The 15,145-nt window shown below is 45.6% G+C and overlaps 2 protein-coding genes across 3 annotated transcripts; one reads left to right on the top strand and one right to left on the bottom strand.

The window, feature by feature from the left end:
- The first annotated feature begins 4,685 nt into the window (after positions 1 to 4,685).
- On the top strand, positions 4,686 to 15,092 carry LOC114250319 (protein toll). 2 transcript variants are annotated; one of them, XM_028184140.2, is made up of 7 exons: positions 4,686 to 5,579; positions 10,486 to 11,401; positions 12,016 to 12,191; positions 12,285 to 12,430; positions 12,512 to 12,643; positions 12,734 to 13,117; positions 13,237 to 15,092. In XM_028184140.2, the coding sequence occupies exons 1-7, from the start codon at positions 5,444 to 5,446 to the stop codon at positions 14,149 to 14,151; spliced, it is 2,805 nt and encodes a 934-aa protein (XP_028039941.2). In that variant the 5' UTR covers positions 4,686 to 5,443; the 3' UTR covers positions 14,152 to 15,092. The 2 variants fall into 2 exon arrangements, with proteins under 2 accessions (XP_028039941.2, XP_028039939.2); XM_028184138.2 differs by having other exon boundaries at positions 5,216 to 5,579; positions 12,270 to 12,430.
- Positions 8,849 to 9,398, bottom strand: LOC149499524 (uncharacterized). Its single transcript, XM_089739750.1, has one exon. The coding sequence runs from the start codon at positions 9,396 to 9,398 to the stop codon at positions 8,862 to 8,864; it is 537 nt and encodes a 178-aa protein (XP_089595876.1). The 3' UTR covers positions 8,849 to 8,861.
- Positions 15,093 to 15,145: the final 53 nt, after the last annotated feature.

The raw sequence follows: 15,145 nt of genomic DNA, 5'->3' as shown, positions 1-15,145 counted from the left end.
GGGCCCGCCGCAGTCACGGAGGTTATCTAGTTAATCAATAGGACGTCAAGCTTATAACGAGTATAGCACGTTTATCTCGTATGTACAGGAAAACACTACGTAGCAACAATTTGTATTGTGCGAGTGTACTTCGCTAATCTACGTAGGTACATATGGGCGCAAACGCCACTATTGACAATAATAATTAATATAATTTACGTTATTATTTACTATTATCATGCTACTATTGTTGCGCCGGCAAGAGTAACGCCATCTATCGCCGAATAGCCGAAACGAATATCAAAAGTACTAGTAACGTCGAAAACGCTCGGGAAGTACAACGCCATCTATGTGTCAGATAGCGGAAACACACATCGAAGCTATTCGACTTGCCCAGAATGTTCTCGATAAATTTAGGGACTTAGTGGTCGACTATAAAGGCGTTGTAGATACGGCACGAAGCTTAAGTAATCGGAGCTACACGAAGCCAAACAGCGAACGGATCACCTGAAGCGAAGCGGAAGAAGCGAATTGAGAATCTTAAAGTGCTCTTTAAATGTTCTAAGTGTTAATACAGTTTTAATTTATACTTCGGCAGAATTTTTATTTATCCCGAACCCCAGCGCGTAACATTATTATTATCCAGCCTAATAATAGTCAAACCTCTGAAGTCGTCATGGCCTAACGGATAAGACGTCCGGTGCATTCGTGTTGAGCGATGCACCGGTGTTCGAATCTAAGGCGGGTACCAATTTTTCTAATGAAATACGTACTCAACAAATGTTCACGATTGACTTCCACGGTGAAGGAATAACATCGTGTAATAAAAATCAAACCCGCAAAATTATAATTTGCGTAGTTACTGGTGGTAGGACCTCTTGTGAGTCCGCGCGGGTAGGTACCATCGCCCTGCCTATTTCTGCCGTGAAGCAGTTGCGTTTCGGTCTGAAGGGTAGAGCAGCCGTTGTAACTATACTGAGACCTTAGAACTTATATCTCGAGGTGGGTGGCGCATTTACGTTGTAGATGTCTATGAGCTCCAGTAACCACTTAACACCAGGTGGGCTGTGAGTTCGTCCATCCATCTAAGCAATAAAAAAAAGCCTAATAATAGTTGGCCCAAGTCTCAATTTGTATAAAAGTGGAGTTTTTTGTTTTTTTAATGATTGAAAGATTACTAGTGGCCCGGAAGCCTTTCCAGTTTCGACTTGACCACTTTGTCGAGTTCTACGAGTACGGTTACCGGGGTTCCTCAGCCTAGTGTTCCTAGTGTTAGAGCTGAAGGTATCTAATGCAAGACTTATTGGATCGGATGGATCCGTAAGGACATGTCTAAGGCGATGACGGTGACTTGCTCCTGCGTGATCAGAATTCGGGTAGTAGTCAGCGCGGCGGCAACGATAAGGCGGTTATCATGACGATAAAAGTGGACTGAGCATCGGCGTGCTCTTCGGTCCTCACATCTTGATCACATGAGCTCGGCAGAGCAGGCGGAACAGATCCGAGCTTACACCGACGAAGACGCGGCACGGCTGGTACCACGGGGCCGTGTCCCAGGGCTGCCCCGGCGCCGCGCCCTGCCCCTCCAGCCGCAGCTCCTCGCGAGGCCTTGGACAGAGCTATGTGAATAACGTGTTTTAGTGTCGGTAGGATGCATATTATAGCTCTACATAATTTTGAAATCAAACTCCTAACACTTGCTTAAGAAACTTTTTATGGCGCTGAGATAAAGCTCTCCTCCTTTTATAGACAGGTAGAATTATCTAAGACATTACTTTCAGATGCGTAGGAACCTGTAAATATAGTTAAATGTCTATCCAACAGGCTCTAATTCTTGAAAGCCTTTTGTCACCGTAGAGAACCTAAGATACTCTGAAAGCTACCCTGAACCTCGCATCGCAGCTAGTTAGTGAGTTCAATCGAATGAGCTCCCCGACGACGCGGCGACGTCTCCACTACGAGTCAGTGGAGTGTGAGGGTTCGATCGAGCACTCCTCCTCCACTTGAGACCGCGGACACATCGTCGCTGGTTAATTGAGCCCTGAAACCCATACGATGCTAATGTTTTTTCTTAGGTTTTTTATTAATCATAATTTTTAATGAAAATTAATTGTTAATTATGAATATGTTCAATTATGTTTTTCCTTTGTTGTACACAAATTACGTCATTATTAGCTTTATTCAGATACCTATACTTTCATTTACTCTGTTTATTTACGACTCAAATGTGAGGCTTATGGTTTGACGCCTCCCACCAGCCGGGCGACCCTGCTCGCTGCACCACCGCGACGCGACGCTCCGAATGCTGTGTTCGGAACTTATATATAAAATCGTATCGTTAGTGAGATTCAGGCATCTGTCAAATATCTGGTGTTGTATGATGCTACCGCAGTACCGCCACGCACTGATAATGTTAGCTCCTCGTACATATTAACACGGAGATCGTTTGACTTAGCGGTAGTTAGCGGCCCCGTCTGTTGGATTCCCACGTCGGACAAACATTCGGGTGATGAACCAGTTCGCTTGCTGCTTGTCTTGAAATTTCGACTTTCAGAAGCAATCCTGTGGACGGCCGGAGACCAAAGTGGAAAATGAAGAATTAAAGGTTATTGTGGAAGCGGATTCATCACGAAACACTTCAGAGATAGCTGCAGGCTTCGGGGTAAGTGATAAAACTGTATTAATCCACTTGAAGCAAATCGGGAAAGTAAAAAAACTTGAACGATGGGTACCTCATGAATTGAGTGAATGTGAATGTGAAATGAATAGGCATCTACAATGTAAATGCGCTACCCACCTTGAGACATAAGTTCTTAGGCCTCAGTATAGTTACAACGGCTGCCCCATCCTTCAAACCGAAACGCATTACTGCTTCACGGCAGAAATAGGCGGGGTGGTGGTACCTACCCGTGCAGACCCACAAGAAGTCCAACCGCCAGTATAATTAATGGTGGTAACAAGTAAATATTAAAAATTAGTTAATCAGGTAAGTATGTCAGTATTTGGTACCCAGCGGTAACACAGCGAATCCTACTTTGGGGCCGGACGACCGACGCGACAGTGAGAGATTTGTTTCCAGTTATTTATTATTTACATTTACACTTATTATTTCTAACGTTTGTTAGTTATAATAGTCGACTTGTTTATATTGGTTACCGTTAACCTAATGCCGCGGGACTTATACATATATCTTACTAAATATATGAGGTTACAGTTTCTATTTATTCATTATCCCTGAAAATATTTGAAGAGCAACCGTCTAATCTTCGACTGTTGACTGTTCGTTTGGCGATGCTAGGCGCTTTGTTCACGCACAGTGGTCCAGTGTAGCCGCCCCGCGGTCCGGGTGGACGATTTCGTGATATCATTACACAGGAAACGTAAACTCATCTTTCTACTATTAATATTTATTATACAATAAACGAACCCACGGCTCACCTGGTCCGAAGCGATTACCATAAAAGTGAATGCCGCCACTCGATCACAAATATCATTTATAAAGCTGCCCCGCTTTTGTACACGGGAACACATTACTTCTTCACAGCAGGACGGTGCAAAGCATCCTCACGAGCTTACGAGACGTCCACCGGAGTCCGGGCTGTGAGGAGACGGCTCCCGAAGCAGCCAGCTGCTGCATTCGGGCACACTGAGTTAGCCGACGGCGCCGCAACGTGGCGGATCGGTCGGAACATTTTTTCCTCCAAGGAAACATCAACAAATAGACTTCTTTGCTTTAATAATAACTAGCGGACCGCTCCGGCTCCGCTCGGGTCTTTAACAAAAATTTCAACGATATTTGATGTTGTTTTATTTTTTTAAATGAAATAACACTTATTGCGGCATAACAATAATAGTCAGACATATGCTGTCGCGACACTTTTTTTAAATAATAATGTGTTCTACAAAGTCGTAATACATTATTTTATTCTATCATCAATAGTTTTCGCAGGGCACGCGATGTAAAGAATATTTGAGGTAATTTTTTTACACCTTGGGTTACATTATTGGAGTTTTAGTAAGGATCCCTAATTTTTTTCAAAAAAGATTATAGCCTATGTCACTCGGGAATAGTGTAGCTTCCAAACAGTGAAACAATTTTTCAAACCGGTTCAGAAGTTTCGGAGCCTATTCAATACAAACAAACAAACAAATCTTTCCTCTTTATATTATTAGTATAGAAGTATAGATAGTATAGATGAAAGAAACCGATAGAAGGAGGAAAGAAGGACAAAATAATGATTTATTTCTTATAAGAACCATTGTTGTGGTTTATTATATTTTATTGATTATATAAAACCGGTTTTTGTTCGGTGTTTTTTTTTGTTTGTCACACGTGTATATTTAAGTCAGTTGTTATCCAAGTTCTTTGTAATATTAAATTTCACAGCAGCTTGAAATGTCAATGTAAATGTCACGGAGATCGATATCCACTACCCGTCAGGCGGACGGCCGTGTTAAGGCAGTAAAGATTAAGAAACTGTAGAACCATCGGATCATCGTCGCCCTGCGTGCTGGCTGGCGGATAATGTCGCGGAGCATCGCCCGCGCACGACTGGATGCGCGGCGCGACCAGCTCCGTGCCCATTGTTTGTTCCCACTGCGCAGCCACCACCCCACCACACCACCACGCATCAGGGCGCACTTGTGACCCAGATACTAACGAATGAGATGACGTAACGTGACCCCGCCCCCTGACGCGCCGCTCCGCCCGCACCCCGCCGCCCCTCGCTTGTTTTGTTATCACATTTATTAATGAGTGGTTCCATAGCTGATTCTGTCCACAGACGCTCGGTCGGAGGCGTACATTAGTAATGATGAGTACTTCCAAAGTTTATTCCCCCCCGCCGCTGCCGTACCGCGCCGCACGTCGACTGCGCAAGCGACCTTGTTTGTAGTGTCGTTATACAAAGCAGTGTGGTTTCCCAGCTGACCGCGTCACCGCGGCACCGGCCCGCTTTCCCTCCGTCGGGTACAAACGCTTCGTGTGACTAGTGACGAGCGGTGAGCTGTGAGTGACGGTGGCAGTGACGGTGTACATTGTAGAAACTGTGTATTTAGGGGTCCGTGACCGCATGCGACGTAGATACAAGTTCAAAAATTACTTTAAAAATTACATTGAGTTAGAGATAGTCGTGACCACGGCAGGCGACGTCTGATTGTACACAGTATGTGTATTATCTATGCTGCCAGCGCTCAGCAGCGTGGCTGTGTTGTAGTAACGGTCGCGGCGAGGAGGACGGGGGGGAAGGGGCTCGAGGAGGGCGGAGGAGCCAGTGAGCGTCCGTGACTCACCGCGGAGACTTGTGCCGCCACGCGAATCATTTTCCTTATAACATTCTTAGAACTTGTTTTTGCTTAAAAATAATGCAAAAATCGCGACAATAGTGATAACGTCATCGATAGTAGTGTCGACTTCCTGTGCCTGCTGTGGGTGCTGTGGGTGGTGTGGGTGCTGAGTGCGAGGATGCGCCTGCTGCTGATGGCGCTGTGTGCGTGGTGGCTGCGTCCCGGTGCGCAGGCAGCGCGGCCCGCGTGCGGCCGGGCCGGGGACTGCGTCGCGGGACACCATCTCAACGATGAGTTCTTCTTCACTGTGCACGGTGAGCGACCCCCTCCGTCCGCGCTGATGTGCTGCGTGCTTAATAACTCCGTGTGACGTCACACGTAAAAACCAACCTCCGGCTGCCAAAACGAAACTCGTAAAAACGACTTCGTCTAACGTTACTCACGTTCGCATTCTGACGCTCAACGACAAACCAGATAATGAGACCAGGGAGAAGCGCAGGGAGGAGCGCAGAGGGCGGTGGACTGCCGCATCCCTCGTTCAAATTCAAATTCAAATTCAAAATCATTTATTTCAACTTAGATGTCAGTATGACACACTTGTTGAATGTCAAAATACAAATAACAATGTTAACTCTACCACCGGTTCCAAAAAAAGCCACAGTCCTGAGAAGAACCGGCGAAACAAACTCAGCGGGCTTTTTTTTTTGTTTTTTCTCAAATATTTTCTTTTTTTTTTAATAAATAAAAATATTTACAATAAAAGAAAAAACAAGTCAAAAAATACAATTAAAAAAATAATAATAATGAAAAATGAAAAGGCCAGGAGCGAGCGCCTCATTCCCACGTAGTGCCATCTAGTAAATAATCCTTAACTTCATAATATGCCTTGTTGCACAATCGTTCCTTGACAGTTTTCTTAAATCTATGAACAGGTAGTAATTGAACGTTTAGTGGGATCTTGTTGAAAAGTTGTACACCCAGCCCCCTAAAAGAGTTGCTTATTTTCTTAATTCGAGCCGCCGGCAACGCAAGCCTATGTTTGTTCCTAGTGTTCACATTATGCAAATCGCAGACTCTGGGGAATTCTTCGATGTTTTTACGCACGTGCAATAAAATTTCAAACGCGTGCAGCCACGCGTCGCACGTAGGTACTCTAATACAGACGTAGTAGCCTCTGCACAAGTGAACGCATGTGGCTCTGCTTGTCCTCTACGACACACTCCTGGCTCGGCTCGTGCTCGCTGTCAACGCTAGAGTTGATAATCAAAAGTAAAATAGTCGGAATTCAGTGTATAAGAATACAGTGCGACGACGGCAGAATGCTTTCCTATCTCTCCGTTGTTGAGGTTGGTGCAGGAGGCCTGTGATCTCAATGACGAGCCGCTGACGAGCGCTCCACAATCATCGAAATGCCATTAAAATCACTGACAAGTCGACACTTAGGTTCATTATAATGTATTTACTGCTTGTTCGCCATTATATTGTTATTGATTTTTTTTTCTTGTAACCTATTAACACCAGCCAGTGTAAAATCATATAAAAGAGGAACTTCTTTATTATGGATGTTTAAAACAAATACAGGGATGCTTATATAATTAATATACCTAATTTATAACTAAGAACGGGAAGATTTCATTGAAACTAATAAGTAAACAAGTAAATACTCGTATAACTGCGTGTATTTGTGTTTGTATTTCGTTATCAGTATCAGCGAGCTCTTCGGTACTAACGGTACATTCTCTGAAACATGGTTGGCTCAAAATTACGTAAATAAACGTTATACATTAGATCCGAGCCTAGCACTAGTACTTCTGGCTGGTCACTGTGGTCATGTAATTAAGAGCCCTGAATAGTTTATATTTTAGTTCGAATTGAGTGGTCGCACGTCACTATTCGTATACCTAACGCATTAACTTAGGTACAATATATGGAAGTGACGCTGTTTGGTTCTAGCCATATCGCTCATATCGGTGATTGCTTCACGTGAATACAGCGGGGACATATAAGAGTTGTCATAAATTTGCCAGACATATATAATTTCGTAAGAAGCATTGGTTGTATGAAGAGTTAGCCGACATACATACATACACACGTCATTCGCTGTAAGCATGGGCCATGGCCTCCGGAGGCAATTTCGACAACAGCACATCTCAGCGTTAGCATCTCAGGGTGTGCTGGAGGGGCACCAGCCGTGTTTATATCAAAATATACAGCTACATAATAGTTTGTAAAGATTTAGGCAGTTACCAGTTACTACTAATTTCGATATCCCCAAAATAAACCAATTACCGATTTATGTGTTGAGATACCTACACAACGGTCTGTGTGTTTGATTGAGGTTGTGTGTGTGTGAATGTGAGTGCACAAGGCTAGCAACATGACTGCATGTTGGCTTTCATGGCAACATTTCACTTCACATCAAAACACTTTTCTGAAAGCTATTCACATGGTACGACTTCCTTTACTGAGCAATGTTCGGAGACCTTAGGATGCGGCTAGAGAGATGGCCGTTATAAGCTGCCTCATCATGACAGAAGTCTTGCAAATCTCTTTCTCTCCTTTCCATTGTATTCTACACTATCTTTTGCCCGCGGCTTCGTCCGCGTGGGATAGTTACTTTAATGCTAAGTTTTACCCGCGACTTCATTTACGTGGAAAGTGAAAATATTTTTGAATAATAGAATGTTAAGAGTTATTTAAGGTATATGCGATATCTTCTCATACTCATTAAAATACTCATAGCGAGATAATCATTAAAATCAAATGTGGGTTAATTTCTTTAAAATTAAATACTTGTAATGAATAACGTATTTTTTTGGATAGGGATTAATATCATCTTCATAAAAACACCTTCACAAATAATGCTTTATTTTAGAACAAATTTGGTTCGTATAAAAAACGTTATAGTGAGCCAACCTTAACATAGAGACATATGCTGTCGCGGACTTTTTTTAGATCTCTTAAAGGGGAACAATTCTGTCATACATTATTTTAGCGAAACTTTAACCGTTTCTGCAGTACAAGCAGCGGAAGCTCTGGAAAGGGGAAAAAACCCCGAATTTGAAATATTCTTTATTGGTGCTCTTATCTTAGCGCGATGTTATAGCCTATATAGCCTTTCAATAAATGGGCTATCTAACACTGAAAGAATTTTTCTAATCGGACCAGTAGTTCCTGAGATTAGCGCGTTCAAATAAACAAACTCTTCAGCTTTATAATATTATTAGTATAGAAAAAATAATAAAAATATAAGTATCAAAGCGAACCATAACGAAAAGCGCAGCCGCAGCCGTACTCTTTTAAAAGCTGGTTTGTCGTCGCTTGTGCCAACACTTTGAGGCCAACTATAGATGTGCATTAGAAAGATATGTCTATATGATTATCTACTACAATTATATAAATTAGGATTATGAATGAATGAATGAATGATTTATTTTATTTCAGACAACATCAAGTCCATATGTGTACATAGTATCATTGAAACATACTTAAAATTAACAAAACCAATCAAATAAAAAAGAAACATTTATTAAAAATAATTATCAGTTGAATATTCCATTCAACTGATACTTACTTCGAACCAACCATTATTATTATTATTTAGTCCGCAAGTGAACCATGGTACAATGGTTCAAGTACCGACAGTCATAACGGTCTGTTAATGCCTTCAGGATGCTGTTAGGGCTGACCCGGACCCGGCGAATCAGAGATGTGCACCTTTTCCGCATGGTCGTAAAGAAACAAGCGACTCGTGCCTCGGCGAACATTCCCGACGCGATACAGAACCGAGGCAGCCCCAACAACACCCTGAACGCATTGTTGTATTGGACGCGTAAGGCGCTGTACTGCTTTTGACTATAGAGCACCCACAGGCTGCACGTATAGAAGGACGTACAAAACGCTCTAAATAGAATAATTTTGACATCCCGCGAACATCGAGCGAACCTGCGGGCGATCATATTAGCTCTTACAGACAGCGCTCTCCGCTCCCGCTCAATGTCTGCATCGTCCCTCAGGTCAGAGGTTACAAAGTGTCCTAGGTAATTAAACTTGTCTACTCTGCGCAGTGGCGTACCATTCAGTTTGACGGAGGGAATGTTATCCAGACACCTGCCTCTGGCCTGAAACACCATACACTCACTCTTCTTTGTATTATACACCAGACCGTGACTTAGAGCATACCTTTCACATATGCCAAGCAGCTTAGAAAGCCCACAGACCGATACACTCACCAGCACCATGTCATCAGCATAACTCATATTGTTGAGACATATTTCATCAATATGTACATCCTGTATGGCCTCGAATAGACACCCGACCATCGTACCACGTTCAACTGGTTGGCGTACCAATATTTGAATATCTGTATTAGTTCATTCGGCATTTTAGTATTATTCAGTTTTTGCCATAAGATGTCATAACAAACCAGGTCGAATGCCTTTGATAAATCGAGGAAACAGGCAAAATTTGGAGTTTTTCGATCAGTATAGTACTTGACAGTTTGCTTCAAACACAATACGGCTATTTCTGTAGACATTCCTGATTTAAAACCAAACTGGTTATCATGTATCTGAAGATATTTATCAAGTTGTATGTTAAGCAAACTGTCAAGCACTTGCGCTATGATAGTTGCCAGCGAGATGGGTCTGTAATTGATTTTATCACATATATCCCCGGTCCTATTCTTCACAATTGGCACCACCACAGTCTTCAACATCTCCTCAGGCAAGTAGAAGTGTCCCATACATAAATTGTAGAACATAACCAAGACTCGAGGCAAGTGTACACCGGCATACTTTAGGTACGGTAGGCAGCGGCTTGGCTCTGCCCCTGGCATTGCTGAAGTCCATGGGCGACGGTAACCACTCACCATCAGGTGGGCCGTATGCTCGTCTGCCTACAAAGGCAATAAAAAAAAAGGTGTTCTATGCTCAGCTCGTCATGACCCGGAGACTTACCCCGTGACATGGAGTTAATAACTTTTCTAACTTCGTTAGCCGTAAACCTAGCAGTAACTATCCGCCCCTGAGAATCATCCACAAACCCTGACTGTGATGGTCTCAATGGCGAACTAACCGCAAAGTGTTCCCTAAACATATTTGTGATGCCACCGACGCTCACGGGCAGGCTTGGTTTACCATTAAGTTTAGTGGTAAATTATGTTGGGCTATGTATGTATACCCTTTTGTGCTAATACTTTTCGTATATATTATTTTTCAGGTCAGAACCTAGTGATAAACTTCTCGGAGGCTCAGTACGTGGAGCTGGAGTGTCCCGAGGGCGTGACGCTGGGCGGTGCGGGGATGCCATCGTTCGACGGCGGCGCGCGCGTCCTCAACGTGACGCTTCGAAGGTGCAGCATCGGAGCCGACTCGCTGGCGGACGCTCTCAGAGCCCTCAACATCTCCGTCCTCGAGCGCCTGTCCCTCAAGGACACGCCGCCCGGCTCGCTCTCCGCGCTGCACCTGCGGGGCCTCGAGCACCTCTTGCGACTTGACCTCGAAGGGACCAGAGGCATGCCTCTCAGGGTCGAGGCTGGTGCTTTGCTGCCTCTCGTCAACTTGCGTATGCTGCAGCTCAACCGCGTGCAGATGGCGTCCCTACAGTTTCCGCCAACGTTGCAGTCGCTCCAGCTTTGGTTTGTCGGTGAGACGCGATTAGATCTAAGCGGTCTCGATCAGCTGCGAGCCCTCGTGGTGCACGAAAAGGAATCAGTGACGGTGAGCGCGTTGACGGCTGGCTCATTGGAGAGCGTGGTGCTAGACGCGAGGAGGGTGTCGTTTCCGGCGGCGTCCAGGCCGCGCTCGATTCGACGTCTCGTGCTCGTGAACTGGAACGAGACGGACCTCTCCGCGCGGTGTGACGACGTGGAGCTGCTGCAGCTGCGAGGCTGGGTCGGCGAGGAGCCGGCTCCCCCCCATAGATGGTTGTCGCACTGTAAAAAGTTGCGCGAGTTTCGAATGAGCTTCGCTCGTCAGAAGTCTGTGACTCCCGGTCTGCTGGACGGCGCAGAAAATCTCGAAGATCTAGGTCTCACTTCCTGCCAGATTGACACATTACCTGTTGATCTCTTTAAGGAGAATAGAAATCTGCGGATCATTGATTTATCCCACAACAAACTACAAACATTACCAAGGTACATTATTTATAACAAGAAATTATATTTCAATGTTAGAATCATTTTAATGAAACAAAATTTTCAATCAATATTCAATAATCAATAGTTTTATATTATGTATTTATTTTTTGTAAAAAATCTATTGGATTAAAACTGGACGTGCCGACGATATTGGTACTTGCAAACTTGTTTATCCAATTATTATAAAGTAGCGTTCCGGCTCCGCTCAGGTCTTTAACAAAATTTTCAAAAGAACACTTATTGCGGCATAACTATAATAGTTAGACATATGCTGTCAAGACACTTTTTGTAGATAATAATGGGTTCTACAAAGTCGTAGTACATTATTTTATTCTATCATCAATAGTTTTCGCAGGGCACCCGATGTAAAGAATATTATAGGTAATTTTTTTACACCTTGGGTTACATTATAGGAGTTTTAATTTATTAATTTAACCCTAATTTTTTTTTAAAAATATTATAGCCTATGTCACTCGGGAATAGTGTAGCTTCCAAACAGTGAAAGAATTTTTCAAATCGGTTCAGTAGTTTCGGAGCCTATTCAATACAAACAAACAAACAAATCTTTCCTCTTTATAATATTAGTATAGATAATCAAAATCCAATTACAGTGGCTTATTTTCGAACTTACGGAACCTGAAAGAACTCAATCTATCCAACAACAAGCTGCAGGCGGCGGCTGTGGGGACTCTGGGCTCGCTAGTCTCCCTACAGGATCTCAATCTTTCCCACAATCCGCCTCTACTTGATCTCTGCTCCGGTGGTTCTGATGCGTTCATCGTCTCTGGTGAGTGTATTTACCGTCTTTTTTTATCTCCTTTAATTCACGACTACACTCAGCTTCTAATAGAGCTCTGACGCTTAGTCTCCTCCCTCGCAGGCACTTCCCCGCTAAAAGCGCTGACGGAGTTGGAAGAGCTCAGACTGGGTCACACGGGTGTGTCTCACGTGTGCAGCGACTGGCGAACCTCCATGAAGCAACTCCGTCTTCTCGATCTCTCCTACACAAACATCACCTCCCTGTCGGTGAGTGTCCATCCTGGTACTACGGCTGAAGGTCGCTCGCTCGGTTCTCCACTGTAACAGTACACTATTCAATTGTTACAGTACCTGGATTTCCACTACGAGCACTCTGGATCCAAAGAGCTGACCGTGAACTTCAACGGCACGCCCGTCACCGAGCTCACCGTCGACGCGGGGAACTACAAGTCTGTGATTGCCGACCTGGCGTCTGCATCGGTCAGTCCCACGCTTGGTTTTGTGCACATCAGTATAGGAAGTTGGCGCCGGGCAATCATTCACTTGCAATAATTTTATTGTTATGTTTAGGTCAAGATAATATTGAGAGCAACTTTACCGTGCGACTGCTCGGACTACTGGACGGCACTGGCGTTCGGGGACCTCAGCACTCAAGCACAAGATTCCGTAGAGCTCCTGTGTAGGGAGGAGGAGCGTGGTTCACTAGCGGACGCGTTGGAACGGGAATCTCTGGAGTGTGCGGAATCGAGCCTGTGTGAGGACCAGGAAGGCTGCACCTGCTCCGTACGCCTTGACCTCTCGCTTGGTGTGGTGGCGACCGCGTCATGTGAGGGCGCGGGTCTGGACGAAATGCCATCGCGTCTGAAGTTCAAAGAGGCTCCCGTGTGGCGCTTAATGCTCGCCCACAACCACATCCAGACCGTTCGGCTTCAGGATCTGCCCGACACGATATTGGTGAGTATTGGTCGACTCCAAATGTTAATTTAACGGGATCCGATTTCGGAGTAATGAAAGCTGCGGCTCCAAGTACATGTAACGATGAACTCTGATAAATCAGTATTTCCTTTTGACAGGAGTTGGACCTGAGAAACAACTCTCTGCATAGATTGGACGGCCCGACTGCTTCGAAGTTATCAACTGTCCCTCTGTGGATCGCCAACAATTCGCTGGACTGCACATGTTACGGGTACGACTTGGTGACGAAGCTAGGACCTCATGTGCGCGACATGGAGCAAGCAACGTGCGACGACGGGACTTCTCTTAAGGAAGCACAGAATGGGGATCCCAGCGAGTGTAGTTCAGCATTGGTCGTCGCCACGTCATTGATCAGCGCGCTGGCTTTGTTGGCAGTGATGGTCGCAGTTACAGCCGGCTGCGTGATGCGACCCGAGATGCGGCTGAGAATCAAGGTGCTGCTGCTGCGACTGGGCTGGTTGCCACGGCGGCCGGAGCCGGACGACGGGCGTCGGTTCGATGCGTTCGTGTCGTACGCGCACGAGGACGAGGCGGTGGTGGAAGAGCTCGTGAAGCGGCTTGAGGTGGGGCACGGGTACCGGCTGTGCCTGCACTACCGCGACTGGCCGCCGGGCGAGTGGATCCACGTGCAGATCGCGGCCTCGGTGCAAGCGTCGCGCCGCACCCTCATCGTAGTCTCCCGGCACTTTCTGCGCTCCAAGTGGGCGCGCCAAGAGTTCCGCCAGGCACACGCGGCCGCGCTGCGTGACATCATACCGCGCCTCGTGCTGCTGTTCCTCGAGCCGCCGCACCGCTTGCCTCTCGACGCCGAGCTGCGCTCCTACATTAGGATCAACACCTACCTGCTCTGGACCGACCCCTGGTTCTGGCACAAACTAAAGTTAGCCCTGCCGCCCCCGCGCCTCCTCCCCACCCCACTCGAGGATGTCTCCGTTAATAAGGCGGAGAGCTCCCCTCTCCACGGGGGGCAGAACACCAAGCCGTGCTCGCCCGAAGCCGAGACGGACACGTAGCGGCACGCCCGCAGAGTTCGTGACGGTGTTTGACTGCTCGTTGGAGCGCCTCATTGTACTGAACCACATGATGTGCCAGTACCGTTCCACGCTATGAAGAGAGTGCCTAATGTGCCAAGTTTCGTTTTTTTTAACGGTCATAAAATAATGCTGATTAGAGTTAGATGTATACATATATTTGCGTATAGTGAAGGCAGTTACTTAGTTAAGATTTTGATCCTAAGTAACCTTGTTTCTGGTTGCAATATTGCGCAATCGCTCATCCTACTGCTCCTGGGTTATACCGCGGGCGAGGCTCGGACACATTTGGTCGAAGAGAGCATGTTGCTAGTGAAGACCACATACCACGGGTCCCCGGGGCACGGGCACTTCACCCAAAAGTCCAAAAGCATTGTAAGGCTGATTCTTGTACGATTTTGCAGAAGTAGTTTGATGACATATCCTGACGTGATGCCGCTCGCAAGCGCCGCGTACGGATGGGTTGCGGTGTAGGGTCACGGAGCTATTGTAGTAAATCGTCACTCGCGTAAAAGCCGAGGTTGACCGAAGCTACCCACGTACTATTCCGCCGTACGCTCCGCGTCGTGAGCAGCAGTGAGCACTCGACTGGCCGTCGTCCGACCGGCGTCGGCGCGCCAGTCACCGCTGCCAGGAGGCAGCTGACTACAATATTATATGGCTTGTAACATATTATAATAATATGACAATGTAGTAATGTAAATAGTACGTACCTACACCAAAGCCGATTTCGATTTCAATAAATGATGTTAAGTGATACGTATGAGTGTGTAATCTAGCCAGTATTACTGTAGTGTACTTAGATGAAAGGAGAGTACTAGTCGAGCTGCTGGTGCTGGGGCTAGTCGTCCCTCGCTTCTTAACGGGATGTGGCTCAAATATCCTATTGTTTGTACTTTAATTAATAAAATGTTATGTTCTAACGAGTAGTTTTAATACTATTAAATTGCAACTTGCAGACCAGATAAGAGTTATA

The sequence above is a fragment of the Bombyx mandarina genome, chromosome A1, assembly GCF_030267445.1.
Source record: "Bombyx mandarina strain Sakado chromosome A1, ASM3026744v2".
In the NCBI taxonomy this organism is placed as follows: domain Eukaryota; kingdom Metazoa; phylum Arthropoda; class Insecta; order Lepidoptera; family Bombycidae; genus Bombyx; species Bombyx mandarina.
This window is presented reverse-complemented; position numbering and strand designations above follow the sequence as displayed.